General features: G+C 33.7%; 19 protein-coding genes and 1 pseudogene across 20 annotated transcripts, besides 2 other annotated features; 8 read left to right on the top strand and 12 right to left on the bottom strand.

The window, feature by feature from the left end:
- Positions 1-11056: part of a mobile genetic element that runs on past the window's edge.
- Positions 114-488, top strand: TVAGG3_0788430 (uncharacterized protein; the record flags this gene model as incomplete). Its single annotated transcript, XM_051246718.1, has 1 exon — positions 114-488. One exon carries the CDS (start codon positions 114-116, stop codon positions 486-488), a length of 375 nt encoding a protein of 124 aa, XP_051082193.1.
- Positions 516-812, top strand: TVAGG3_0788420 (uncharacterized protein; the record flags this gene model as incomplete). The annotated part of the gene is made up of 1 exon (XM_051246717.1): positions 516-812. The coding sequence occupies one exon, from the start codon at positions 516-518 to the stop codon at positions 810-812; it is 297 nt and encodes a 98-aa protein (XP_051082192.1).
- Positions 835-1419, top strand: TVAGG3_0788410 (uncharacterized protein; the record flags this gene model as incomplete). Its single annotated transcript, XM_051246716.1, has 1 exon — positions 835-1419. One exon carries the CDS (start codon positions 835-837, stop codon positions 1417-1419), a length of 585 nt encoding a protein of 194 aa, XP_051082191.1.
- On the top strand, positions 1452-2156 carry TVAGG3_0788400 (cytochrome B-C1 complex subunit 6, mitochondrial family; the record flags this gene model as incomplete). The annotated part of the gene is made up of 1 exon (XM_051246715.1): positions 1452-2156. One exon carries the CDS (start codon positions 1452-1454, stop codon positions 2154-2156), a length of 705 nt encoding a protein of 234 aa, XP_051082190.1.
- TVAGG3_0788390 (uncharacterized protein) lies at positions 2206-2469 on the bottom strand (the record flags this gene model as incomplete). Its single annotated transcript, XM_051246714.1, has 1 exon — positions 2206-2469. The coding sequence occupies one exon, from the start codon at positions 2467-2469 to the stop codon at positions 2206-2208; it is 264 nt and encodes an 87-aa protein (XP_051082189.1).
- TVAGG3_0788380 (uncharacterized protein) lies at positions 3063-3170 on the bottom strand (the record flags this gene model as incomplete). Its single annotated transcript, XM_051246713.1, has 1 exon — positions 3063-3170. A coding segment is annotated over one exon (108 nt), but the record flags the coding sequence as incomplete, so codon positions are not given.
- TVAGG3_0788370 (uncharacterized protein) lies at positions 4127-4746 on the bottom strand (the record flags this gene model as incomplete). Its single annotated transcript, XM_051246712.1, has 1 exon — positions 4127-4746. A coding segment is annotated over one exon (620 nt), but the record flags the coding sequence as incomplete, so codon positions are not given.
- On the bottom strand, positions 4793-5377 carry TVAGG3_0788360 (phage tail repeat-like family; the record flags this gene model as incomplete). Its single annotated transcript, XM_051246711.1, has 1 exon — positions 4793-5377. The coding sequence occupies one exon, from the start codon at positions 5375-5377 to the stop codon at positions 4793-4795; it is 585 nt and encodes a 194-aa protein (XP_051082186.1).
- Positions 5397-5549, bottom strand: TVAGG3_0788350 (uncharacterized protein; the record flags this gene model as incomplete). The annotated part of the gene is made up of 1 exon (XM_051246710.1): positions 5397-5549. One exon carries the CDS (start codon positions 5547-5549, stop codon positions 5397-5399), a length of 153 nt encoding a protein of 50 aa, XP_051082185.1.
- TVAGG3_0788340 lies at positions 6067-6943 on the top strand (annotated as a pseudogene). Its single transcript has one exon. A coding segment is annotated over exon 1 (877 nt).
- Positions 7054-8079, bottom strand: TVAGG3_0788330 (phage tail repeat-like family; the record flags this gene model as incomplete). Its single annotated transcript, XM_001280170.1, has 1 exon — positions 7054-8079. A coding segment is annotated over one exon (1026 nt), but the record flags the coding sequence as incomplete, so codon positions are not given.
- Positions 8512-9096, top strand: TVAGG3_0788320 (uncharacterized protein; the record flags this gene model as incomplete). Its single annotated transcript, XM_051246709.1, has 1 exon — positions 8512-9096. The coding sequence occupies one exon, from the start codon at positions 8512-8514 to the stop codon at positions 9094-9096; it is 585 nt and encodes a 194-aa protein (XP_051082184.1).
- Positions 9101-9343, bottom strand: TVAGG3_0788310 (serine threonine-protein phosphatase family; the record flags this gene model as incomplete). Its single annotated transcript, XM_051246708.1, has 1 exon — positions 9101-9343. One exon carries the CDS (start codon positions 9341-9343, stop codon positions 9101-9103), a length of 243 nt encoding a protein of 80 aa, XP_051082183.1.
- On the bottom strand, positions 9362-9724 carry TVAGG3_0788300 (uncharacterized protein; the record flags this gene model as incomplete). The annotated part of the gene is made up of 1 exon (XM_051246707.1): positions 9362-9724. The coding sequence occupies one exon, from the start codon at positions 9722-9724 to the stop codon at positions 9362-9364; it is 363 nt and encodes a 120-aa protein (XP_051082182.1).
- Positions 11057-11598: 542 nt separating the features above from the next.
- On the bottom strand, positions 11599-13230 carry TVAGG3_0788280 (FNIP repeat-containing protein; the record flags this gene model as incomplete). Its single annotated transcript, XM_001294552.1, has 1 exon — positions 11599-13230. The coding sequence occupies one exon, from the start codon at positions 13228-13230 to the stop codon at positions 11599-11601; it is 1632 nt and encodes a 543-aa protein (XP_001294553.1).
- A 1323-nt stretch (positions 13231-14553) lies between these two features.
- On the bottom strand, positions 14554-15129 carry TVAGG3_0788270 (FNIP repeat-containing protein; the record flags this gene model as incomplete). Its single annotated transcript, XM_001281547.2, has 1 exon — positions 14623-15129. The coding sequence occupies one exon, from the start codon at positions 15127-15129 to the stop codon at positions 14623-14625; it is 507 nt and encodes a 168-aa protein (XP_001281548.1).
- Positions 15130-15537: 408 nt separating this feature from the next.
- Positions 15538-15984, bottom strand: TVAGG3_0788260 (BspA type Leucine rich repeat region (6 copies) family; the record flags this gene model as incomplete). Its single annotated transcript, XM_001294925.1, has 1 exon — positions 15538-15984. The coding sequence occupies one exon, from the start codon at positions 15982-15984 to the stop codon at positions 15538-15540; it is 447 nt and encodes a 148-aa protein (XP_001294926.1).
- Positions 15985-17788: 1804 nt separating this feature from the next.
- Positions 17789-18064, top strand: TVAGG3_0788250 (uncharacterized protein; the record flags this gene model as incomplete). Its single annotated transcript, XM_051246706.1, has 1 exon — positions 17789-18064. The coding sequence occupies one exon, from the start codon at positions 17789-17791 to the stop codon at positions 18062-18064; it is 276 nt and encodes a 91-aa protein (XP_051082181.1).
- Positions 18065-18082: 18 nt separating this feature from the next.
- Positions 18083-18325, top strand: TVAGG3_0788240 (serine threonine-protein phosphatase family; the record flags this gene model as incomplete). Its single annotated transcript, XM_051246705.1, has 1 exon — positions 18083-18325. The coding sequence occupies one exon, from the start codon at positions 18083-18085 to the stop codon at positions 18323-18325; it is 243 nt and encodes an 80-aa protein (XP_051082180.1).
- A 298-nt stretch (positions 18326-18623) lies between these two features.
- On the bottom strand, positions 18624-19178 carry TVAGG3_0788230 (uncharacterized protein; the record flags this gene model as incomplete). The annotated part of the gene is made up of 1 exon (XM_051246704.1): positions 18624-19178. A coding segment is annotated over one exon (555 nt), but the record flags the coding sequence as incomplete, so codon positions are not given.
- A 453-nt stretch (positions 19179-19631) lies between these two features.
- Positions 19632-21823: a mobile genetic element.
- Between the last annotated feature and the right edge of the window lie 3011 nt (positions 21824-24834).

Genomic DNA, 24834 nt, shown 5'->3' with positions numbered 1-24834 from the left:
ATTTGAATGGTTTACGGACGGACAACTGGAAGAGTCCTTCCTGTCGTCGGGAAAATTTTTTCCAGTTGTCGGGAAAAGTTTTTCCAGTTGTCGGGAAAATATTTTCCTGTCGGATGGAAGGACTCGGAATGCCAGAAGGATTTGACGAGGCAATTTACCTTATAGAGATAAATGAAGTTGTTAAGCAGTACTTGCGCAGGGTAATGAAGCCCAAGGTCAAGTTCACCGCTATTTCTGGAAGGGCTGTCTTGAATCTCGAGACTTCGACTGGAATTCCAATTCAAATACCAGACGGGACAGCCTACGATGGCATAAAGGACGCCAAAAGAGAAGCTCTTGTTAAGTTCCTAAACAAACGTCCTTGGATAAAAATACCAAACAAGGAGAACCCCCTACCCCATATGAAATTGGCAATTCAGTCTCTCCTTCACTTCTCGGGTCAGCCGTTCTACATAACCTGTGAAGGCGACATCCAACCAATTCAGTAAACCTTAACGTTTAACTTCACTTTTTTTATGTTTTTACTCACACTCGTACTCAACAGGTTTGTGTACAACTATTTCAACTGTGAACCTTGTATTGACCGGTCTTCCTGCAAATGCAAGTTCGGTCAATATACAATTTATGGTGGCAAGAAGGACAGTGGGGAATGTTATTCTGACATCTGTTGTTGCGCTCGAGAGAGATTTGAAATTTCAGAGCCACCTCCCCCAAGAACTCCAACACCAACACTCAAGTTGCCAAAGACTCATGTGAAGAAGAAGCCTTCTGGTAAGTTTCTTATAGCCATATACATGGCACGCTTTGAGTAAAAACATTTTTTTCATTTTTTGAATGAAGCAAGTTAAATTCGTCCCACACCAATCTCAATGGACCGATGAAGAGTTTCAAGCCATGGTTGAAGGTGTTGAGAACGACATAGACGGCGAACTTGAAGGAGCTCAAACCACAATTGCAACCAAAATTGCACAAGTCAAGGAACAGATAGCTCCACTTAAAGCTACCAAAGCTACTCTTGACCTCATGGATAGTTACCGTTTAGAAGTAAAGAGTGGAATAAGACAATTAAAATTAAAACTTCTAAACTACGAAGCTATACTCCAAAAGTTAGCAGAAATGAGAAGACTTTACCAGAGCTACTTACATGTAAGGGACTTACCTTCAAGCAGTCCGACCAAAGATGAATTTTCTGACATTGTCCCAATTTTGTCCGAAAGTCAGCTCAGATGTTTTGAACTGCTCCCAACATATCCAGAATATGAACGTTTGCCTGAACTCTTCCGCAATCTCAAAAAACGTTTTTTGGTTCTCATGTTCGAAACTTTTATCGGAAGAGACAACAAACGTTCAGAAGAAGAACAAGATATTATTTTAAACTTGTTGTATGACTTAACCGTCATAACAAGCTTTTTGAAGTAAAACCGTCATTCTCAAACCACTTCATTTTTTCGATGTCCGAACAAGCACCGAAGCCGAACACAATGGCAGATGTCCTTTCAATGTTGCCAGACAAGCGCCCAGTTCAAATTCAAATTTTGAATTTGAAAGCTCATCTGACAAACACCGTTAAGACTCTCCAAAGTAGTCTTATGGAAGAGATGAAGGGACTTAAAGGTGAGTTCCTCATGAACCAAGCTTCCAATGAGAAAGTCCTGAACGATTTGACGGAAACCTTGCGCATTTACGCGAGAGAGAACCGAGACCTTGCCAGACTCATCTACCGTTTCTTCGAAGAGATAGATGCCATCTGGAAGGTACTCGGAAAGGACAGAACCTCCAACACCGTACTTCGTGAACACAGAATTGCCGAAGGAATTGTCGAGGAAGAAGAGAAACACGAAGAAGAGGAAGAGGAAGAAGAGGAAGAAGAGAAACACGAAGAAGAGGAAGTTTGGGCAACCCTTGTTGCCGATGACACTTACGAAATTTCCCAACCCTACCCATACCAAATCCGCAACAAGGAGACCGGCAAGGTTCTTACCCCAGTTCTCAACAACTTGGGACACTTGAACCTTACCCTTCGGAATTACGGTTCAATCTCCATGGGCAAGCTTGTCGCAATTCAATGGGTTCCAAATCCAAACAAGAGGACGAAGGTCAGACACATTGACGGTGACAAGCTCAACAACCGTAAGGAGAACCTCGAGTGGTTCTAAGAGTAAAAAAATTTTATTTTAGGGGGAAACCCCGAGTAAATTTAGGTGTTTATTTGGATAAGTATGTGAAATTAAGGTCAATTTGCAAAATTAGTTCCCGACCTTTGAATTGGACTCTTTCGTTCTCCCAGTTGCGTAGGAGGTCGTCCCAGAGGAGTTGGTAGATTTGCCAATCCAAGGACGATTTGTCCTCCCAGGCATTGAGGATGTACTGCTCGTAGAGTCTCATGACCTCTCCCTTGCACCAGACACCCTCTCCCTTGGAACGTAAGGCTTCTTCGAAGTGCTCGAATGCGATTGGCTGCGTGACCATCTGAAATGACACTTTTTGTCCGTTTGGTCAATGTTTGTGTCTCGTGCCATAGTCGACGAAAATACAAACAAACAGGTTATATATGAGTTTGAGACCAAGAATTCCCCACATTTAAATTCAAATTCGAATAAAAATTTTTTATTTCATGCAATGTTTTATTTCTGTGCCGTCTTCAAGTATGCCCCAATATTTCCTTTTCGATATTACATGAACTTCGGTGAAAATTTTGTCCAATTTGAATTGACCCATCTTTTCACCGACCATGCCCATTTCAATGAGTTTGTTGTATCCTTCTTCGTTCGTCATGAGTGCGTCAATGTTCTCATAGTAAACCACAACTTTCGATTTGACTTCGGAGAAGAATTTGTTGTAGTTGTCAAGGACTGCCTTTGCGAACTGAGGGTAAGACCAATGTTCGACAATAGGTTTTAATGTGGTTACTAAGCCACTTTGACCTTGAGTGAATTCGTACTTCAAAACAAAAGGAGAAAACCTTTCAACAAAGTTGTCGACCTTCTCATAGTGTTTACTCTTCATCTTTTGAGGTTTCTTAATGGAATATCCCCATGTCGAATTCATAAGCAATTTGAGTGTCATTGCAAGTTTGGGGTTTGAAGCTTTCCTAATATCATACAGTTGTTGTATGACTTTTCCAACTGTATAGTTCCTTCCTGGGAACTCACCGTCTTCGTTTGGAATTCCAGTCGGGATATATTGGACGAACCTCATGTATGCAGCGTTAAGGTCGACATAGTATATCTTTTCGTTTGAGTCGAACTTGTCGCAACCAATGGGTCCAGTTCGTGGAAATTCAAGTGAGTCTCTTATCTTCTGAGAAACTTCGCCTGCTATCTCATAAACATCGTCGAAGCAACCTGTTTCATATAAAACCTTCTGACCTAACTCCGATGCTCTCCAATACAATTTGACGTCAATTGGATGTCTCAATGGAAGTTTGTTTATAGCATCTTGAAGTTCTTGCAACCTCATTGGAAGTTCTTCTGGTTCAGGTTGGTATCCGAACAATCCAACTCCTTTTGGAACTGTGTACTTCTTTTGTACTATAACTTTGTCTGGAACAACTTTTGGTCTTGCTAACAGTGAAAAGTTTGTTTCGTCTTTTGGTACAAAAGTTTCTGTCAGCTTGTCATCTGGAATCGGTTCCAACAAACCTTTCTCGAAAAGAATGTTTACAGCTCTGACAATGTTGCACTTGCCTTTTCCGAACAATGGGTTTGTAAGACTTTCGTTCAACATGAAGTGGTTGTGGACAATTACAATCTTCAACCATGGTAAGTCTTTGTCAACAACATAGTCGTCATGTGAAGAACCTTTCTCAGTCGGTATGTTGACTCGGATATTCACATTTGCCAACGGTGCAACTTTTGCCAATTGACCTCTAAGAATGTACCTTGTCTTCACACATGACTCAAGATACTTCATCTTCTCTTCTGAAACAAGACCAGAGTTCCTGAGACATGTAAGAATACAAGGTTCATTGACAATTGTTTCGATTGAATTGTAAATTCCATACCTTGTCAAGTCAATGTCAGACTTATTTCTGAAGGGGAAGTATCCAGCATGTTGTCTGACTGCTTGAGGGTTAGGTTGGTACCATTCGAACTTGACACTTGCAATTCCTTCAATTGCATTCAAAATGTCTGAGTCGGAGTCAACCATTTGTTCTCTCTTTGTAGTCTTGAAAGCGTCAAGAAGCATTGCAGCTGTTGTGACATTGCCATGTGCATAGTAAATATGACCATCTAAATCTGTTACGGTTAGTCTGAGATTGTATCCTTTCTTATTTCCGTCTTGAATTGCAGCAAGTACACCCATGAAGCCTTCTTTGTTCTTTCCTTCGTCAAAGTTTACTGTAAAGGTTCGACCAGATGTAATTTGACTTCTAACTTCACGATACTTCTCATATGCATATCTTGTTCTTTCCATGGGAGCATGTTTGTCTTCACCCTTCCCTTTTTTCCTTCTCAAAGGATGCAATTGTTCGTCATGTTTCCAGTAGAATCTGGCAAAGCCGTCGTGTCCTTCAACTTGAGGCTCAGAAACATCGAAAGGCATGTCCATAAGACGTTCTTCTTCTAACCTCTCGAGTCTGTTTGGATAATTGGCGCGCGCGGTTTCTAAGTCCATCTCGTAGCGAAGACCAGACAGTTTGTCATAGACTTTTATTGGCTTTCCCTTCCTATATTTAAAATTCTTCGAAACTCTCCAACCATATCTTTGCAACTCTGCTTTTATTCTAGCAGACTTTCTATCCATTCTATATGGGGGCATTTTTATAAAAATAAAAAAATGTTTTTTTTCTTTACTTTACATAACCACCTGCTGCCATAAGTCTTTGACGCCAACCCATACCAGCTAATGAAGGTTGACTTGGTTTAGTTTGGAAACTAAACTTTGGTTTTGGTTTATCTTCAGTTTTTGGTTTTTCTTCTTCTATCGGTTTTTCGTCACTTTTCGGTTCCTCTGACTTTACCTCACTTGCAGGTATGGTTGTGTCGTCAACATCTTCATAAATATCATATGCCATTTGTTTTTGTTTTCCTTTCAACTTTTTGTGTTTGTTGTAAAGTTTAGAATATTTCGACTCTAAGTCAATGAGATGTTCTATAATGAACTGTTGGTCAGTGAAGTAAACTTTTCCATCTGTTGTCTCGAAAGCTCCTTCAGACTTCAATATTTTATTTGTGAGAGTCTGTTTCTTTTTTGAGATACTAGCCGTTCCATTTCTATGAAAAGTGACTTTATAGTTAGGGTTTGTATTTCCAGACCTGGCACTTTCTATTATTGAATTTTTCTCTTCATCTGTAAGTTCTTTGACAGGTTTTGACAATGGTTCTGAACTTTTTGTTTGTGGTGTCAAATCTACCGTTTCAACTTCTTCGGTCATTTCATCTCAGTAAAAAATTTTAGTTTGGTTTGTTTTCAACTGGTTGTTGTTGTTTTTTAAGTCGGTCTAAAACTTCCTGAGGTATAGGAAGAACTTGACAAACACGTTGTGTAACTGCTGGAAGTCGACAAATCCATCTTGAACCCATTTGTCTCAATGCTGTATTGTTCATTTCATCTCAGTAAAAAACTTTACATTCCCCAAGTTTGAGGTGGTTGCGGTTGGTTATTGTTTACCCACTGTTGTGCATGGTTATATCCTCTGTTAAAGAATCTTTCACCTTGGTCCATATAGTGTCCTGCTTGGTTATAGTAGTCATTTGCTTTGTTATAATAGTTTCCTGCTTGTCTTCCTACATTGTCCATCCATCCTTGAACTTTTCCTCTTGTTTCAGGATTTGGAATAAGATTTGCTGCATCTCGTGCTACATCCCAACCTTTCTGTACAGTTTGTATAATAGGTTGTGCTTTCTCTTTAAGTATACCTAATGTACTCAAAATCTTCCTTCCAACTCCAAATACTCTGGCTATTGTTCCCACTGCGGGCAAAAATCTGGATGCAACTCCTGCTAATGCGCCAAATAAACCCATTTCTTATAGGGTAAAAAATGACGAATCCAAACAAGGACCCCTATGTTTCTAAAGCGACAAAGAAAGCACTCATGATAAAAATCTTTAGTTCAACACCAAATGCTTGGTTTATGGATATCTTGGAAAACATTCCGAGGTATAGAGAAGATGGACCACCATACTGGTTAATATTTGTCGGTCAAAACACAAGATACTGTGAAGCCATACCATTATGGTCCAAAAATATTTTAGATGTGAAAACTGCTTTGACAATATTCGTTGACAAATACCATCCAACAAAACTGACATCTGACTGTGAAAGTTCTTTCAAATCAGATGATGTAAAAAACTATCTGCGTTCAAAAAATGTAAACCAATATTTCATTGTCGACCAAAACCATTCTGCTCTTGGTGTCATTGACAGTTGTATAAAAATCTTAAGAGACTTAAACCAACCACAAGGTGGTGAGGTAGATGAAATGTCATATGACGACAAATATAGACACTTCTCCATGGCAAAGATGAGACAAGTTTTAAATATTTACAATAACCGTAAACAAAAGGTTTGGGAAACCACTCCCCTGAAGAAATGAAAAACAACCCCGACTTAGAGAAAGACTATATATTTAATAGTTTAGTCAAAAGAGACAAACAAGAAAGAATGCCAGGCTTCAAACTTAAGAAAGGTGACAAAGTAAAAATAGAAATACCTAAACGCGACCCATATGAAAATACTATTGACTATGACAACAATGGGAACTCGACAGGTACTCGCATTCGTGTTCGTAAAAATAGAAGAAAGTATACAAGAGAATATTATGAAGTTTTAGGCAAACATGGCAAAATGTACAGACTGCAAGCAGAAGATAAAACTACTATTGTCAGACCTCGTTTCAAACTTGTCAAAGTTCAAGGTGGTATACTTTCAAAGACAGTTCCTAACAAATATAAGACAACTCCTGACGAATATGCTAAAGAAGTTGAAAATGACGACTAAGCATTTCTATACCATGCGTAAACTGTCATGTAAGGTGGCATGTAGTCTTTACTTTGTCCCGTTGTTTCCGAATATCCTGTAATGCGATGTGTATGGCTTCCTCCTCCCTGCGTGTCATCCCAGTAACAATTTATAGCAAACTTAACGTCGTCTTTAACATCATATCCTTTACCTTTTGTCATTCCTGTCCAATCCCAATATCTATGCTTATGCCAACCTGCTTCAGCTGTAGTTAAATTTATGTAGTGACTGTGTGCAGGTAAGTTTTCACCTGAAATCGTTTTACTTCCACCTGTTACCTTTGAAGAGTTTGCACAATACAAAAACCTTTCGACTATTTGAGTCCAAGTTCCAAAACCAAGTACTACTTCTGGTCTGGTAGAGTTCATTGACGTATAAATAGAACCTATAGGATATACTGTTTGAAGTATTTCAGTCTTTAACGTTTGAAGCTCTGTTTTGTCTGCTTTCTTATATAACCTTTCTTCAAGTTCATTTACGTCAGAGATGCTATGTCTATGATATTTTTGTGGGTATGTTCCTTCTGTCCATGCGAAAATACGTTCTTTTGTTGCATCTACATATCCTTTTATCCATGTCGAGTCTGCTTTTGTATTCCTTAACTCTGTAACACCTTTCTCAAGCTCTTTCAACTGTTGTCCATCTTCCATTAAACCTCTGGTATGACTTGAAACCGTTTGTGTCAACATATCTACAGTTTCTTTGTCGGCTTTAAGGTCTAAACATCCTGAAACCCACCCTGTATTGGCTTTACCTTCTAAAATCTTCGATGTCCGTTCATGGTACCATTCAACCCTTTTTATAATTTCATTGTCTTTTTCATCCACATATTCCTTATCTGCCTTCTTCACTAACCCACTAGCCAGATATGCTAACTCATCGTCAACATACTCTTTGTCAGCTTTCTTTTCAACATCCTCTTTTGTTGCATATGTTGCATCTGCTCTGTCATGTTCTTCTTGAACTTTTTCAATGACATACTCTTTGTCAGCTTTGTTGTCAATATCTGCTTTCAAAAGAAGTTCATTTATAGGTTTCTCGTTTAAAGTTCCTTTTGTTGGATTTATACAGACAGTATGGTTCTTATTGTCTTGAAACAGAAACTCATCTGTCATTGGGTTTATCGTCAGTTTTAAGTTTCCTTCTTTCAATGACTCAGATATCTTAGAATAGTTTGAAAAGTTTGTTGTGTTCTTATTTAGAGCTTGCATAATGAGTTGTCGGTTGTGTTGTATTTCTCTCATAGACGCTGTTTCATTTGACATTTTTATTCTAGATAAAATATGCTTTCAATAGAAAAAGAAAATTCAAGAGTTGCTACAACTAAACCATTAGATGAACTTTTTACGAATGTCGGTCAAAAGTTTGAGACAGAGACCGTAAAGCATGAAGGCTATCGTTTTGACTACCCATTAAGATGGCTAAGAGACCCATCTGTCACAAAAGCTATTGGCTTTCGTAGAATGAAGTTTGTGTCTGTAGAAGATAAAAGTTTTCCATTTATTGTAAGGTTTCATATAGATTATATATCTGAAGGGAAACGAAAAATGTGGGAAGAAATTGAGCTAATACAAGTTGACCTTTCATCTTCTCTACAGACTGCGTTAAAAAATATAGAAGATAAAATAAATTCATGTTATGCAAAATATGCTGATGAATATGCAAATACCGAGAGCACACTTTATGTGAGAATTGTATATGACAAACAAAATTCACAAGTGTCATTTCAAATCTACGAAGACAATCCAAAGAAAGACGAACAAATATATACAGAATTCACTGCAATGTCATGGTATTATTTGCAAAGAATGTTAAATCAGAAAGTCGAACTTCCTTTAGCAAATATTTACAGTCGATATGCAAGAGATGAACCATATTTATTTAAAGATGTTTTCGACCCAGCTGCTATTATTGTTCATGCTTCATTTTCTGGCGCCCAAAACTCTTTCTTATGCTTGGCAAATGACTTTTACGAAAAACCTACAAAGTTATACGAACCACCAAGTGGAAGTATTTCAGACTTTCAAGTATGGTTTACTACAGATGGAAGAAAAAGAATAATTCCATTATACCATGTGTTTTACTTAGAACTTAGTTTCATATACAACTACTATCGAACGGTAAAAATATAACTTTTTAATACGGTTGAGGTGTTGGATTTGGTTGCCAACTAGACTGTGGTGCAGGTTCAGGCTGTTGTATAACAGGAGCTTGCTCTTCTGGTTCAGGGTCTTTAGGTATAATACCAACAAACTGACCTACCCTTTTACCAATATTTTTGACTCCGTTCCAAATTCCTCTTCCTACGGTTTTTATTCCATTCCATATACCTCTTCCAACTCTTCTGAAGAAGTTTCCAATACTACTGAAGAAACCCATTTTACTATATGTAAAAATCTAATGTCCGCCTAGTCTCTTACGTTTCCTGTTGAGTTCCATAGCATTCTTTAACTGGAGCTCATACATTCTGTTTCTCCTCTGGTAGAAAACATATTCTGGGTCAACTCCTGTGTTCGCGTCATCTGCATAAAGTTGTTTATATCCCACTTCAGGGTTTGTATAAAACTCTTTCCATCTCATATTTGCATACCATGGTGGCAAACCTAACGCAGCGTCATTTGACATGGCAGTTTGCATTTGTACATCTGTTGGCACTTGACCATAGTTTGCCATTGCAGTTTGTATTCTAACTTCATTTGGAATATTCTCTGGGTTTGGTTGTCCAGGTTGCTGTGCATTCGCTAAGTTCTGTGCGTCCATTTAATATTAGATAAAAATATCTCTTACGAGTACATATACTGAACATTTGCAGGCATTGGTTCATCTTCATATTCTCTGTACTTTTCTGCCACGTCAAATAAATAAATGACACAATGGAAAAAACCTAAAACAAGTAGTCCTATTTCAAACCACATTTACTTACTAGTAAAATTTCTTTGTTATGACACTTTCTCCAGTTTATAGGACCTCTCTCATATTCTATCTTGTCATATCTAAACTCATAGTCATGTATGTCCTCTAACCATCTCATGACACTTTCCAAACCACTTTTATCGGATGTAAAGTAAAAGCATGGATGGTTATGTAAAACGTCTAAAGTTTCTAAAGAGTCTCTCAAAGTCCAGTCTACTTGGTATTGAAAATCCCATGTGTTATAGAACGGCGGGTCTACTATAAAGAAAACATTTTCCTTGTTTTTATATTTTTCATACAACTCTGTCCAATGACATCTCACAAACTCTATACCCTCAATATATTTTTCTATGTCCTCTTTGAAAACATTTGTATAGTTAAGATATAAAACTTTTGACATAAGTGTCTCAATGTCATGAACTCTTATAGCACCACTATATAATAGTCTAGCAGATATACTATCCCAGTCTATATATTCTGCTTTTTTCAAAACCTCTCTCACAATATTTTTCTTATCTAATGGTATACGTTCCATCTTACCTATAGGTATCTTTTCTTTTAACTCTTTCAATATATTGTTTGTGTCTGGTATATGTTTGAGACGGTCCATATAGTTGTCGAAGTCATTGCATATAATCTTTGAGTCTGGGAATATTGTATGGCACAAATGGGATATATAGAAACTTCCACCGAACAAATCTACAAATGTTAGACCATTCGGTAGTTTCTTAAGTTCTCTCAATAGAATATCTTTACATCTACTCTTATTTCCAAAGAAGGGTAACGGTGGTTTTGTAAAATTCATTTTATATATATAATAAAAATGTTTTTTTCCTGAAAAGTGACAGAAAAGTGACAAAACATGAAAACTACTCGGTCAAAGGTCATATTTTCAGTAAGGACATATGGGGTAGAAAAGAGGTTAGAAAACGGGGTAGATATACCCTTCTACCCTAAAATATATTTTTATTGAATTCTGAGTAAAATTCTGAGTAAAATGACAGATGTTTATATGACACTTTCTCCGGTTTATAGGACCTCTCTCATATTCTATCTTGTCATATCTAAACTCAAAGTCATGTATGTCCTCAAAACTTCATTTCTCCTAAACATCTTCAGGGCTAGAAGGCACGAAGTGCCTGGAAGCCCCACTACCTTTTTTTTTTTTTTTTTTTCTTTATACCCTTTATTTTCATGAATTAAATTATATACATAGCAAATACCCTCAAATTTTTACTTTTTCAATTTCCCTGAGATCAAAAATTTGATTATAACCGAGTCAGATTTTCGTTGATTTTATATATTATATATTTGTTTTGTAAATAGATTTATATATGTGTGCGTTTTGTAAATAGATTTATATATGTGTGCGTTTTGTAAATAGATTTATATATGTGTGTGTTTTGTAAATAGATTTATATATATGTGTGTGTTGTAAATAGATTTATATATATGTGTGTTTTGTAAATAGATTTATATATATGTGTGTGTGTTTTGTAAATAGATTTATGGGGCTAACTATTCATACGGCTAAATTTGTGGATAAGAAATGATTTCTAAGACATAATACCTCTCAGATTGAAAAATAATTCGCTATAATGATGTATCGGTTCTAGTTTGACCCGATTATAATTGTGATATGAAATAATATATGTATATAAAAAATTTTTTAGTTAGAATGAATCACCAAATGTGTTATGCTTATCATTAGAAAATGAATTTTAGACATCATTTCCTGCTGTATCTTCCGATTTCTTCTTTTTAGATCGAATAATGAAGAAACAGACAACTGCGATAATTGCAATTACGACAATTACACCAATAACAATACCTGCAATTGCACCACCACTCAATCCTGCAGATTTGGCCAATTCATAATTTGTATTGTCTTCCTCAATATTATATGAAGGAACTTTCTTGGTTAACTTTACTCCACCGATACTGTCTCCTTGGTAATTTGTTGAAGCAATTACACCTCGAATTGATTTAGCATTCGCAAGGAAATTTCCTTCGAGTTCGTTTGTTCCAAAATATGCAAATATATCAATATTTACATCACTAAATGCCTCATCATCAATAGATTTAACATCTTTTTCAATATATATTTTAATATGTAAATCGTCATCGGGACTTGCGTAGACATAATTACTCCCAATTGTGCAATCTCCACCTAAGCTTAAGATTTCAATAAATTTCAGATTTTTACAATGAACCTTCGGTAATTCCATACTTTTAGAACCATCTGGAACATTGTAAATTATTATTTCAGTTTCTTCTAAATATAATTCAATCAATGATTGAAAAATCAGTTTTTTCGCAGAAAAGGAATGTAGAGCCACAGATTCAACAGATTTTGGAATAATAGCATCTTTTAGTGAAGTATTATAAAATGCATAATCTGCAATGGTTTTAACTGAACTACCTAATGTAACCTTCTCAAGACTACCACACTCATAGAATGCATTCCAATCGATTGTTTCAACAGATTTTGGAATAATAACTTCTGTTAATGCAGTAGAAGCAAATGCGAATCCTCCAATGGTTTTAACTGAACTGCCTAATGTAACTTTCTCAAGACTACCACATTCATAGAATGCTTTCCAACCGATTGTTTCAACAGAATCTGGAATAATAACTTCTGTTAATGAAGTATTAAAAAATGCAGATTCCCCAATGGTTTTAACTGAGCTGCCTAATGTAACTTTCTTAAGACTACGACACTCATAGAATGCAATATGACCAATTGTTTCAACAGAATCTGGAATAATAACTTCTGTTAATGCAGTAGAAGCAAATGCAGATACATCAATGGTTTTAACTGAGCTGCCTAATGTAACTTTCTTAAGACTACGACACTCATAGAATGCACTATCACCAATTGTTTCAACAGAATCTGGAATAATAACTTCTGTTAATGCAGTAGAAGCAAATGCGAATCCTCCAATGGTTTTAACTGAACTGCCTAATGTAACTTTCTTAAGACTTTCCAAAAGAAAGAATGCTTTCTCACCAATTGTTTCAACAGATTTTGGAATAATAACTTCTGTTAATGCAGTAGAAGCAAATGCGAATCCTCCAATGGTTTTAACTGAACTGCCTAATGTAACTTTCTTAAGACTACGACAATCATAGAATGCAAAATCACCAATTGAGGTGACTGTCTTAGAAAGTGTGATGCTTGTAATACTTGACTTAGAAAACGCATTGTCTGAAATACGTGTAACTAAATTTGACACAGTGACTGAACGAATGGTTAGGCAATCTCTAAAATCAGCATCATCATTATTAATGGTAACATCAGAATCCTGTTCTGGACACTGGGATACTGTTAAAGACAGCAATGTGTACAACATTATTTAAAAATAAATATTTTTAAAAAAGAAAAATTTCCGAATTCAAAAATTTAAAGATGAAAAGTCAAGACCATCTGTGAGGTGAAATGTATATCGTTTTGGAAAAAATGGAAGATCTAATCATGTTATATATAATTAAAAAAAATAATCATTATAAGTCAAAAACTAATTTCTATTCTTTTGAGTTATCAAATAATAATATTATAGCGAGATATTATTATTTTGGTATAAATATGAAGATTTATACAAATCTAAAACTAAAATCTATAAATATTTCATCAAACTTTTCAGAGGATTGAGTGATAACTCAATCCTCTGAAATAGTCTAGTTACCGTACCTTGAATAACCGGCGAACCATAAATTTAGTGTCTCAAGCCTATTTCAACATAAAATATTATTTTCTGACCTTATATCTGACTTACTTTTTTAAAAAAAAAATGAAATGTTAGCCACAAAAAAATTGGAAGAGAATGGTATTCAAATATATTTCGGATATTTTTATGAGGTCAGAAAATATTTGAAGTCAGACCTTTCAAAACGACCTGTCTCAATACAATTAAAATTGAGATGACATTGAAAAGTTTTTTTTTGTTTTATTAACAATTTTCCTTTAGGTGATTCACCTCCACCTGCAAATGGCAATATCATGAACATTTATTTATTTGTCATCACTTTCACTTGTTCATTCTTCTTATTCTCTCTTTCTTGATATTTTCTTTCACGTATTTAAAATATTTTTATGATATTTGAAAATAAGTAAATATATCAAATAATATAAGACTATGTACAAGTATTATCCATATCTTTTTTATTAATGGCAGCAGATGTTTTTTATTGTTTTTTATGATTATACCCTTTATTTTCATGAATTAAATTATATACATAGCAAATACCCTCAAATTTTTACTTTTTCAATTTCCCTGAGATCAAAAATTTGATTATAACCGAGTCAGATTTTCGTTGATTTTATATATTATATATTTGTTTTGTAAATAGATTTATATATGTGTGCGTTTTGTAAATAGATTTATATATGTGTGCGTTTTGTAAATAGATTTATATATGTGTGTGTTTTGTAAATAGATTTATATATATGTGTGTGTTGTAAATAGATTTATATATATGTGTGTTTTGTAAATAGATTTATATATATGTGTGTGTGTTTTGTAAATAGATTTATGGGGCTAACTATTCATACGGCTAAATTTGTGGATAAGAAATGATTTCTAAGACATAATACCTCTCAGATTGAAAAATAATTCGCTATAATGATGTATCGGTTCTAGTTTGACCCGATTATAATTGTGATATGAAATAATATATGTATATAAAAAATTTTTTAGTTAGAATGAATCACCAAATGTGTTATGCTTATCATTAGAAAATGAATTTTAGACATCATTTCCTGCTGTATCTTCCGATTTCTTCTTTTTAGATCGAATAATGAAGAAACAGACAACTGCGATAATTGCAATTACGACAATTACACCAATAACAATACCTGCAATTGCACCACCACTCAATCCTGCAGATTTGGCCAATTCATAATTTGTATTGTCTTCCTCAATATTATATGAAGGAACTTTCTTGGTTAACTTTACTCCACCGATACTGTCTCCTTGGTAATTTGTTGAAGCAATTACACCTCGAATTGATTTAGCATTCGCAAGGAAATTTCCTTCGAGTTCGTTTGTTCCAAAATATGCAAATATATCAATATTTACATCACTAAATGCCTCATCATCAATAGATTTAACATCTTTTTCAATATATATTTTAATATGTAAATCGTCATCGGGACTTGCGTAGACATAATTACTCCCAATTGTGCAATCTCCACCTAAGCTTAAGATTTCAATAAATTTCAGATTTTTACAATGAACCTTCGGTAATTCCATACTTTTAGAACCATCTGGAACATTGTAAATTATTATTTCAGTTTCTTCTAAATATAATTCAATCAATGATTGAAAAATCAGTTTTTTCGCAGAAAAGGAATGTAGAGCCACAGATTCAACAGATTTTGGAATAATAGCATCTTTTAGTGAAGTATTATAAAATGCATAATCTGCAATGGTTTTAACTGAACTACCTAATGTAACCTTCTCAAGACTACCACACTTATAGAATGCACTATCACCAATTGTTTCAACAGAATCTGGAATAATAACTTCTGTTAATGCAGTAGAAGCAAATGCGGATCCTCCAATGGTTTTAACTGAACTGCCTAATGTAACTTTCTTAAGACTTTCCAAAAGAAAGAATGCTTTCTCACCAATTGTTTCAACAGAATCTGGAATAGTAACTTATGTTAATGCAGTTTTATAAAATGCAGATTCACCAATGGTTTTAACTGAACTGCCTAATGTAACCTTCTCAAGACTACCACATTCATAGAATGCTTTCCTACCGATTGTTTCAACAGAATCTGGAATAATAACTTCTGTTAATGAAGTATTAAAAAATGCAGATTCCCCAATGGTTTTAACTGAACTGCCAAATGTAACTTTCTTGAGGTTATAACAATTAGAGAATGCATTACTTCCAATTGAGGTGACTGTGTTAGAAAGTGTGATGCTTGTAATACTTGACTCAGAAAACGCATTGTCTGAAATGCGTGTAAGTGAATCTGACACAGTGACTGAACCAATTTTGTTGCATTTACTATAATCAGCATCATCGCTATTAATGGTAACATCACTAAGCTCTTCTGGACACTGGGATACTGTTAAGAACAGCAATGTGTACAACATTATTTAAAAATAAATGTTTTAAAAAATGAATAGTATCTGAATTCAAAAATTTAAAGATCAAATTCAGATGAAAAGTCAAGACCATCTGTGAGGTGATATTTATATCGTTTTGGACAAAATGGTGTTGCATGCTAAGTTCGGTCAACGATAGGAATTGAGGGGAAATTAATCATCGAGGAAGTACGATTATGTAAAGTAAAAAATGTTGTGGGATTTTTAATATTGTATATAATTTTATAATAAAATTTTTGTGAGACATTTTAAGAAGCACATATAATTTTTTGAATTTAAAAATTAAAGTAGTGTTGAATGAATTTATTGATTAATTTAATACGGATATTTCTCAAAATTAATCAAAAATAGGTTTTCAGAGAACTTTTGAGATATCTTTTCAAAATGTCTTTTTGAAAATATATAAGTATTATATAAAAAAAAAAAAAAAAAAAAAAAAAAGGTAGTGGGGCTTCCAGGCACTTCGTGCCTTCTAGCCCTAAGAATTTTTCCCAAGACCCAAGAGGAGGACCGAACCCCAGCCGACCAGCCGTTGACTTTTTTGTCAAGACTTCTTCATCGTAATGAGCGTAAATGACCAAAAAATAATGTTTAGGGTAGAAGGTTAGATCTAACCTCTTTTCTAACCTCTTTTCTAACCTCTTTTCTAACCTCTTGAATTTTCATGAATTTTCATGATTTCATCGTAAATGCTTTGTCACTTTTCTGTCACTTTTCGGGTAAAAACATTTTTATTATTATATATAAATGAATTTTACAAAACCACCGTTACCGTTCTTTGGAAATAAGAGTAGATGTAAAGATATTCTATTGAGAGAACTTAAGAAACTACCGAATGGTCTAACATTTGTAGATTTGTTCGGTGGAAGTTTCTATATATCCCATTTGTGCCATATAATATTTCCAGACTCAAAGATTATATGCAATGACTTCGACAACTATATGGACCGTCTCAAACATATTCCAGACACAAACAATATATTGAAAGAGTTAAAAGAAAAGATACCTATAGGTAAGATGGAACGTATACCATTAGATAAGAAAAATATTGTGAGAGAGGTTTTGAAAAAAGCAGAATATATAGACTGGGATAGTATATCTGCTAGACTATTATATAGTGGTTCTATAAGAGTTCATGACATTGAAACACTTATGTCAAAAGTTTTATATCTTAACTATACAAATGTTTTCAAAGAGGACATAGAAAAATATATTGAGGGTATAGAGTTTGTGAGATGTCATTGGACAGAGTTGTATGAAAAATATAAAGACAAGGAAAATGTTTTCTTTATAGTGGACCCGCCGTTCTATAACACATGGGATTTTCAATACCAAGTAGACTGGACTTTGAGAGACTCTTTAGAAACTTTAGACGTTTTACATAACTGTCCATGCTTTTACTTTACATCCGATAAAAGTGGTTTGGAAACCGTTATGAGATGGTTAGAGGACATACATGACTATGAGTTTAGATATGACAAGATAGAATATGAGAGAGGTCCTATAAACTGGAGAAAGTGTCATAACAAAGAAATTTTACTAGTAAGTAAATGTGGTTTGAAATAGGACTACTTGTTTTAGGTTTTTTCCATTGTGTCATTTATTTATTTGACGTGGCAGAAAGATATAGAGAATATGAAGATGAACCAATGCCTGCAAATGTTCAGCATATGTACTCGTAAGAGATATTTTTATCTAATATTAAATGGACGCACAGAACTTAGCGAATGCACAGCAACCTGGACAACCAAACCCAGAGAATATTCCAAATGAAGTTAGAATACAAACTGCAATGGCAAACTATGGTCAAGTGCCAACAGATGTACAAATGCAAACTGCCATGTCAAATGACGCTGCGTTAGGTTTGCCACCATGGTATGCAAATATGAGATGGAAAGAGTTTTATACAAACCCTGAAGTGGGATATAAACAACTTTATGCAGATGACGCGAACACAGGAGTTGACCCAGAATATGTTTTCTACCAGAGGAGAAACAGAATGTATGAGCTCCAGTTAAAGAATGCTATGGAACTCAACAGGAAACGTAAGAGACTAGGCGGACATTAGATTTTTACATATAGTAAAATGGGTTTCTTCAGTAGTATTGGAAACTTCTTCAGAAGAGTTGGAAGAGGTATATGGAATGGAATAAAAACCGTAGGAAGAGGAATTTGGAACGGAGTCAAAAATATTGGTAAAAGAGTAGGTCAGTTTGTTGGTATTATACCTAAAGACCCTGAACCAGAAGAACAAGCTCCTGTTATACAACAGCCTGAACCTGCACCACAGTCTAGTTGGCAACCAAATCCAACACCTCAACCGTATTAAAAAATTATATTTTTACCGTTCGATAGTAGTTGTATATGAAACTAAGTTCTAAGTAAAACGCATGGTATAATGGAATTATTCTTTTTCTTCCATCTGTAGTAAACCATACTTGAAAGTCTGAAATACTTCCACTTGGTGGTTCGTATAACTTTGTAGGTTTTTCGTAAAAGTCATTTGCCAAGCATAAAAAAGAGTTTTGTGCACCAGAAAATGAAGCATGAACGATAATAGCATCTGAGTCGAAAACATTTTCATACGTTCCATTAGGGTTTTCGACTTCATAAAAGTCCGGGTGTACTGGATATGCTGCAGGCTGATTTAACATCCTCAAAAATCTATACCATGCCAAGTTGTTATATTTTGTAGAAATATAAACGTTTTCTCCAAGGTCTTCTATTCTATTGATTTTAACAGTTGCATTTTTCCTGTCATATAAAATATCGAGATGGTACTCTCCTTCGTCAATGTTATACTGTTTTGCATATTCGATATAGATATCGTTTATTTTTTCTTGAAAAGCTTGAAGAGTTGTTTCTAAGTTTACAAGCAAACTAACTTGTAAAAGTTTTCCCTGTTCAAATTTCTCATACGTACGTTTTTCTTTGTTATAGTATCGAACTTCAAAACCGACCGTAAATGGGAAACCATGTATGGCTTCTGAAATGAACTTCATTCTACGAAAGCCAACAGCTTTTGTGACGGATGGGTCTCTTAGCCATCTTAACGGGTAGTCAAAACGATAGCCTTCATGCTTTACGGTCTCTGTCTCAAACTTTTGACCGACATTCGTAAAAAGTTCATCTAATGGTTTAGTTGTAGCAACTCTAGAATTTTCTTTTTCTATTGAAAGCATATTTTATCTAGAATAAAAATGTCAAATGAAACAGCGTCTATGAGAGAAATACAACACAACCGACAACTCATTATACAAGCTCTAAATAAGAACACAACAAACTTTTCAAACTATTCTAAGATATCTGAGTCATTGAAAGAAGGAAACTTAAAACTGACATTAAACCCAATGACAGATGAGTTTCTGTTTCAAGACAGTAAGAACCATACTGTTTGTATAAATCCAACAAAAGGAACTTTAAACGAGAAACCTATAAATGAACTTCTTTTGAAAGCAGATGTTGGCAACAAAGCTGACAAAGAATATGTAGACGATGCAATAGCAAAAGAAGAAGAAAGAGCTAACAAAGCTTATGCAACAAAAGAACATACTCATCCTGAACTAGCAGACAAAACATATGTTGACAATAAAATGTCAAGTGAAGTGACAAGAGCTGAAAACGAATATTCTAAAAAGACTCATACACATACCATTGCAAATATTGCAAACTTACAAGAAACCTTAAACAGTAAAAGTGCCGTTGGACATACACATACCATTGCAAATATTGCAAACTTACAAGAAACCTTAAACAGGAAAAGTGCCGTTGGACATACACATACCATTGCAAATATTGCAAACTTACAAGAAACCTTAAACAGTAAAAGTGCCGTTGGACATACACATACCATTGCAAATATTGCAAACTTACAAGAAACCTTAAACAGTAAAAGTGCCGTTGGACATACACATACCATTGCAAATATTGCAAACTTACAAGAAACCTTAAACAGTAAAAGTGCCGTTGGACATACACATACCATTGCAAATATTGCAAACTTACAAGAAACCTTAAACAGTAAAAGTGCCGTTGGACATACACATACCATTGCAAATATTGCAAACTTACAAGAAACCTTAAACAGTAAAAGTGCCGTTGGACATACACATACCATTGCAAATATTGCAAACTTACAAGAAACCTTAAACAGTAAAAGTGACGTTGGACATACACATACATCTTCTGAAATAACAGACTTAAACGTTAGCCTTGAAAATAAAGCAGATAAAACATATGTCAATGAAATATACCAAAGTTTGCTAGGAACAAAAAATATTGAAACTATTGTTGGTGACTTTTCTTTCAATGAAGAAAACAAATATTTTAGATGGCAGTTTGTACATTCCTTAAAAAATGGTATACGGTATAAACTCATTCCGAAAAATAACAATGAAATGTATGTAAGCTATAAAAAGAACGATGGTACACAAGTTAAAGTTCCATTAGACAACAACTGCTACTTAAACTTATACGGAGACGAACAAAAGAAATATTTCCGAGTTTATGAAATGACAGATATGACATTGCCTGACCCAGCTCCAGCACCATACTATTATGACTATGGAGATGACGTCAGAACACCACATGTAGATGAACAAAAGCTAACATTATATTTAGATTTTTATAGATATAAAAGATATAATGCAATAGAAAAAACGAGAATAGTATACTATTATGAAGATGACAGAAATAAATATTATAGTCAAGACTTTACCTACCCTGAAAACATAAGATTATATTATAAAAAATATTCTGACACAAACCAGAAGAAACCTGAAATAGTTGCACTATATTTTAAGTTCAAAAGAGACAATCCTATAATGTCTCATATGTTTGATTTAATGAACCCAGTAGGTTCTATTTATACATCTATGGAAGCAAGAGGTCCTCAAGTAATGTTTGGTGTTGGTGCATGGGAACAAATAGTCGACAGGTTTTTGTATTGTGCAAACTCTTCAAAGGAAACAGGTGGAAGTAAAACGATTTCAGGTGAAAATTTACCTGCACACAGTCACTACATAGATTTAAGTACATCTCAAGCAGGTTGGCATAAGCATAGATATTGGGATTGGTCAGGAATGACAAAAGGTAAAGGATATGATGTTAAAGACGACGTTAAGTTTGCTATAAATTGTTACTGGGATGACACTCAGGGAGAAGGAAACCATACACATTTCGTTTCAGGATATACGCAAACAACGGGACAAAGTAAAGAATACATGCCACCTTACATGACAGTTTACGCATGGTATAGAATTGCTTAGTCGTCATTTTCCACTTCTTTAGCATATTCGTCAGGAGTTGTCTTATATTTGTTAGGAACTGTCTTTGAAAGTATACCACCTTGAACTTTGACAAGTTTGAAACGAGGTCTGACAATAGTAGTTTTATCTTCTGCTTGCAGTCTGTACATTTTGCCATGTTTGCCTAAAACTTCATAATATTCTCTTGTATACTTTCTTCTATTTTTACGAACACGAAGGTGAGTACCTGTCGGGTTCCCATTGTTGTCATAGTCAATAGTATTTTCATATGGGTCGCGTTTAGGTATTTCTATTTTTACTTTGTCACCCTTCCGAAGTTTGAAGCCTGGCATTCTTTCTTGTTTGTCTCTTTTGACTAAACTATTAAATATATAGTCTTTCTCTAAGTCAGGGTTGTTTTTCATTTCTTCGGGGGAGTGGTTTCCCAAACCTTTTTGTTTACGGCTATTGTAAATATTTAAAACTTGTCTCATCTTTGCCATGGAGAAGTGTCTGTACTTGTCGTCATATGACATCTCACCTACCTCACCACCTTGTGGTTGGTTTAAGTCTCTTAAGGATACCCTTACGTGTCAGATTTTTTGCGCATACGAAGAAGTCATGCTAGACATGAGCTATAAACCTGAAATTTTAGCAACATATTTAAAACTTTTTAAACTACAATACACTTTAATATTCAAGAACAAAAATATTCTTTTTAGAAATTACATAATTATTTTATGTGAAATCTATATAAAAACATATTTTGCGAGCGTAACTTTTTTCTTTATAAGCACCTTATATGACTGATAAACTGTGAAGGCACATAATTGTTAATTCATAGAGTTGATATGTTTCCAAAATTGAGAGGAAATTTGAAAATTGAATACCCTTTCAATTCAATTTTCAAAAGATATCAGCTCCTTCAATAATTGAAGGACGATTTTGATCATTTGCTCTTAAAACAAGTATGCCATGGAGAAAAAAGTTACGCTCGCAAATCTGAAATATAACTATCATATAAAAAAATTAAATTTCTAATTTTTTACTCTATAGATATTATTGGCCACTTGTGTAATGCATAAAAGTTTATGTCATATGCATACATTTGGAAGTATGGGAGACGAGGGAAATTACTTCTATGAGGCACTAGGATTTTTAAAAATTTCTCTATCGGACTCACCATTCAATTTCTCGAAAATTAAAAAAAATCAATAATAGCTAAAATGTATTATGCATAACAAATTTTAATGTTACACGGTATTTTTTGAACTTCATGACATGAATTTTCTTTATATTATTTTTTTTTTGGATTTTCTATGATTTATGTGATAGGCTGGAACAACATTGTAAGTGCAATGATATCATTTATAGAGAAATCTAAAACTTCAGCATTCAGAACTCGCAACCACAAAAATATTCATTTGCTAAGTAAAGTAAAGTTGATTAAGTTCGACACTTAGCTTTTATACGTAAAACCAAGTGTGTATTGTTATTTCTTGTTAAATTATTGAGAAAAAAATAAATTGTAAGAGAAACGATACTGATTATTGAAATAATATTGAGAGTAGCTGCAGATTTCTTCATTAACATGCCGGAAATTTGTTAATCTTGGTTTTCTATCATAAAATCTGTCGAAGAATCTAAAAACGGAGATATGAAATAGAGATCATGTAAATCTAGAGTATCCTGTCAGAAAAATAGACTAAGCATGTAACCCTTTTTTGGTCATAAACACTTTTTACCACTTAGTCATACAGATGATCATTAAATTTAAACGAGCACTTTTTGTCAGAATTTATTCTTTTACAAAGACAGAAGATTTTAGTATTATTTAATATTAGTGCTGTAGCAAAATTCAAAAAACGGTGAAAATTCAGTGAATTTGTGAATTCACATTTTTTTTCGACATTTTTCTTGATATATCCATGCACATTAAGAACACAGCTTTGATACGCTTAAAAAAGCATATTTCATATGAAATTGTTAAAGAAATAAACAATTTATATAAAAATTGCACTTATGGGCAGTTTAGATATATAATTTATATATAACATATATACAAATCCATAGACAAAGTGCAATAACTACAATGTTGTAGAAAATTACAGCAGAAATACTGACTTTTTGAAGGATAATAAGAATTCTTCTAAATGTTGTATTTTTATAATTTGATTGATTTTTTTTACTATTTCATTAATCTTTTATGAATAATAATTATTTTTAATATATGTGCTATTAAAATTTCAAATTTTGACTAATATATCTAAGTTATCTGAACGAAACATTTAGAAAATATCATACTTACATTGAAATAGCAAGTAGAGCATATTAATAGCAAGTTTCTTGGCTTTATATCTATCATCTATTGTTGTTTGATCAAACAAAATTCACTCTATTATATGGTGTCAATTAATTAAAACAATTTTTAATAGTTATTTATTTAGTGCGAATAAGTGCAAACTCATAAATGAATAACTTAATAGTAGAAATGAATTATCTGATATAAATCTCACATTTTGTCCATCAGAAATACTTTAATTGCATACGCATAACTATTAGTAATACGTCTGGAGTGTCAATTAATAACAATCCCACAACAAGTAAAATTCAGATTTTTATTAAACTTATTTTTTCCTAAAAGTTTTCTCAAATTACTATATATACATATGTGGATAAAATAATAGTAATATTGTAAAAAATTAGATAATTTTTTTTATTTGAGAACCTCTCAAAAGTTCATTCAATTTATCAATTGTTTCAGTTTGATGTATATTCATTTCTGGAGCCTAAAACTTTAGCAATCATGACAATATCATATTCTCTTTCTAACTACGCAATGTAAGGGTATCCTTAATAAATAATGTTTAGTTCCACCGAAAATTTTGACAAAATAATTTAGTGAGTAAATCTATATATAATAATTGTTATGAAGCATTTACCATCGATGGCTTCTTTTCTCAAAAATTGAAAACTTATTCGCAATTTAAATACATTAATATAATTTAAGTATATATTCAAAATATAGAATAATTTATACAATAAAATATCTACCGATAAAATAACTCTCACAATTTCAAAAACTACACATATTGCTATCACCATATAATATTCATTCTGGATAATTTTAAGTTTTTTTTTTAATTTTTTCAATGACCCTCTTAATTTATTCAATAATACTTGACAAGAATCAATAGAGTATCAATGATCGAATTTTTTAAGCTATTTTATGAGATTGCCTTTGAAATGCGGTATCGAACAAGGCTTCCCTATTGGCTTAAATGGATTCGAGAGTTCTTCAAGTTTTTTCAATTAATTTTTTTCTATGTTGATCCATGCAGAGTAGAATCCATATCGACCAGATCACCCACAATCTTACGACTTATAAATAACGCCGGTCTTCTTAATTCCTGGATGGATGACGTCAGATTTACTTTATCATCAACATTACTTCTTGTTTTTCTTCAATCGATAGTAATTTTCATGTTCGTGCACAGTACCGTACGAATCAAAAAAGGTTTATATATACTTCAAAATGTTTTGTATTTGTATTTGATTTTTATTGACGTTTATATACCAATTGTTCAAGTAC

The sequence above is a fragment of the Trichomonas vaginalis genome, chromosome VI (genome assembly GCF_026262505.1).
Source record: "Trichomonas vaginalis G3 chromosome VI, whole genome shotgun sequence".
Classification (NCBI taxonomy): domain Eukaryota; phylum Parabasalia; order Trichomonadida; family Trichomonadidae; genus Trichomonas; species Trichomonas vaginalis.
Note: the sequence above shows the minus strand (reverse complement) of the source record. Positions and strands in the feature narration are given on the sequence as shown.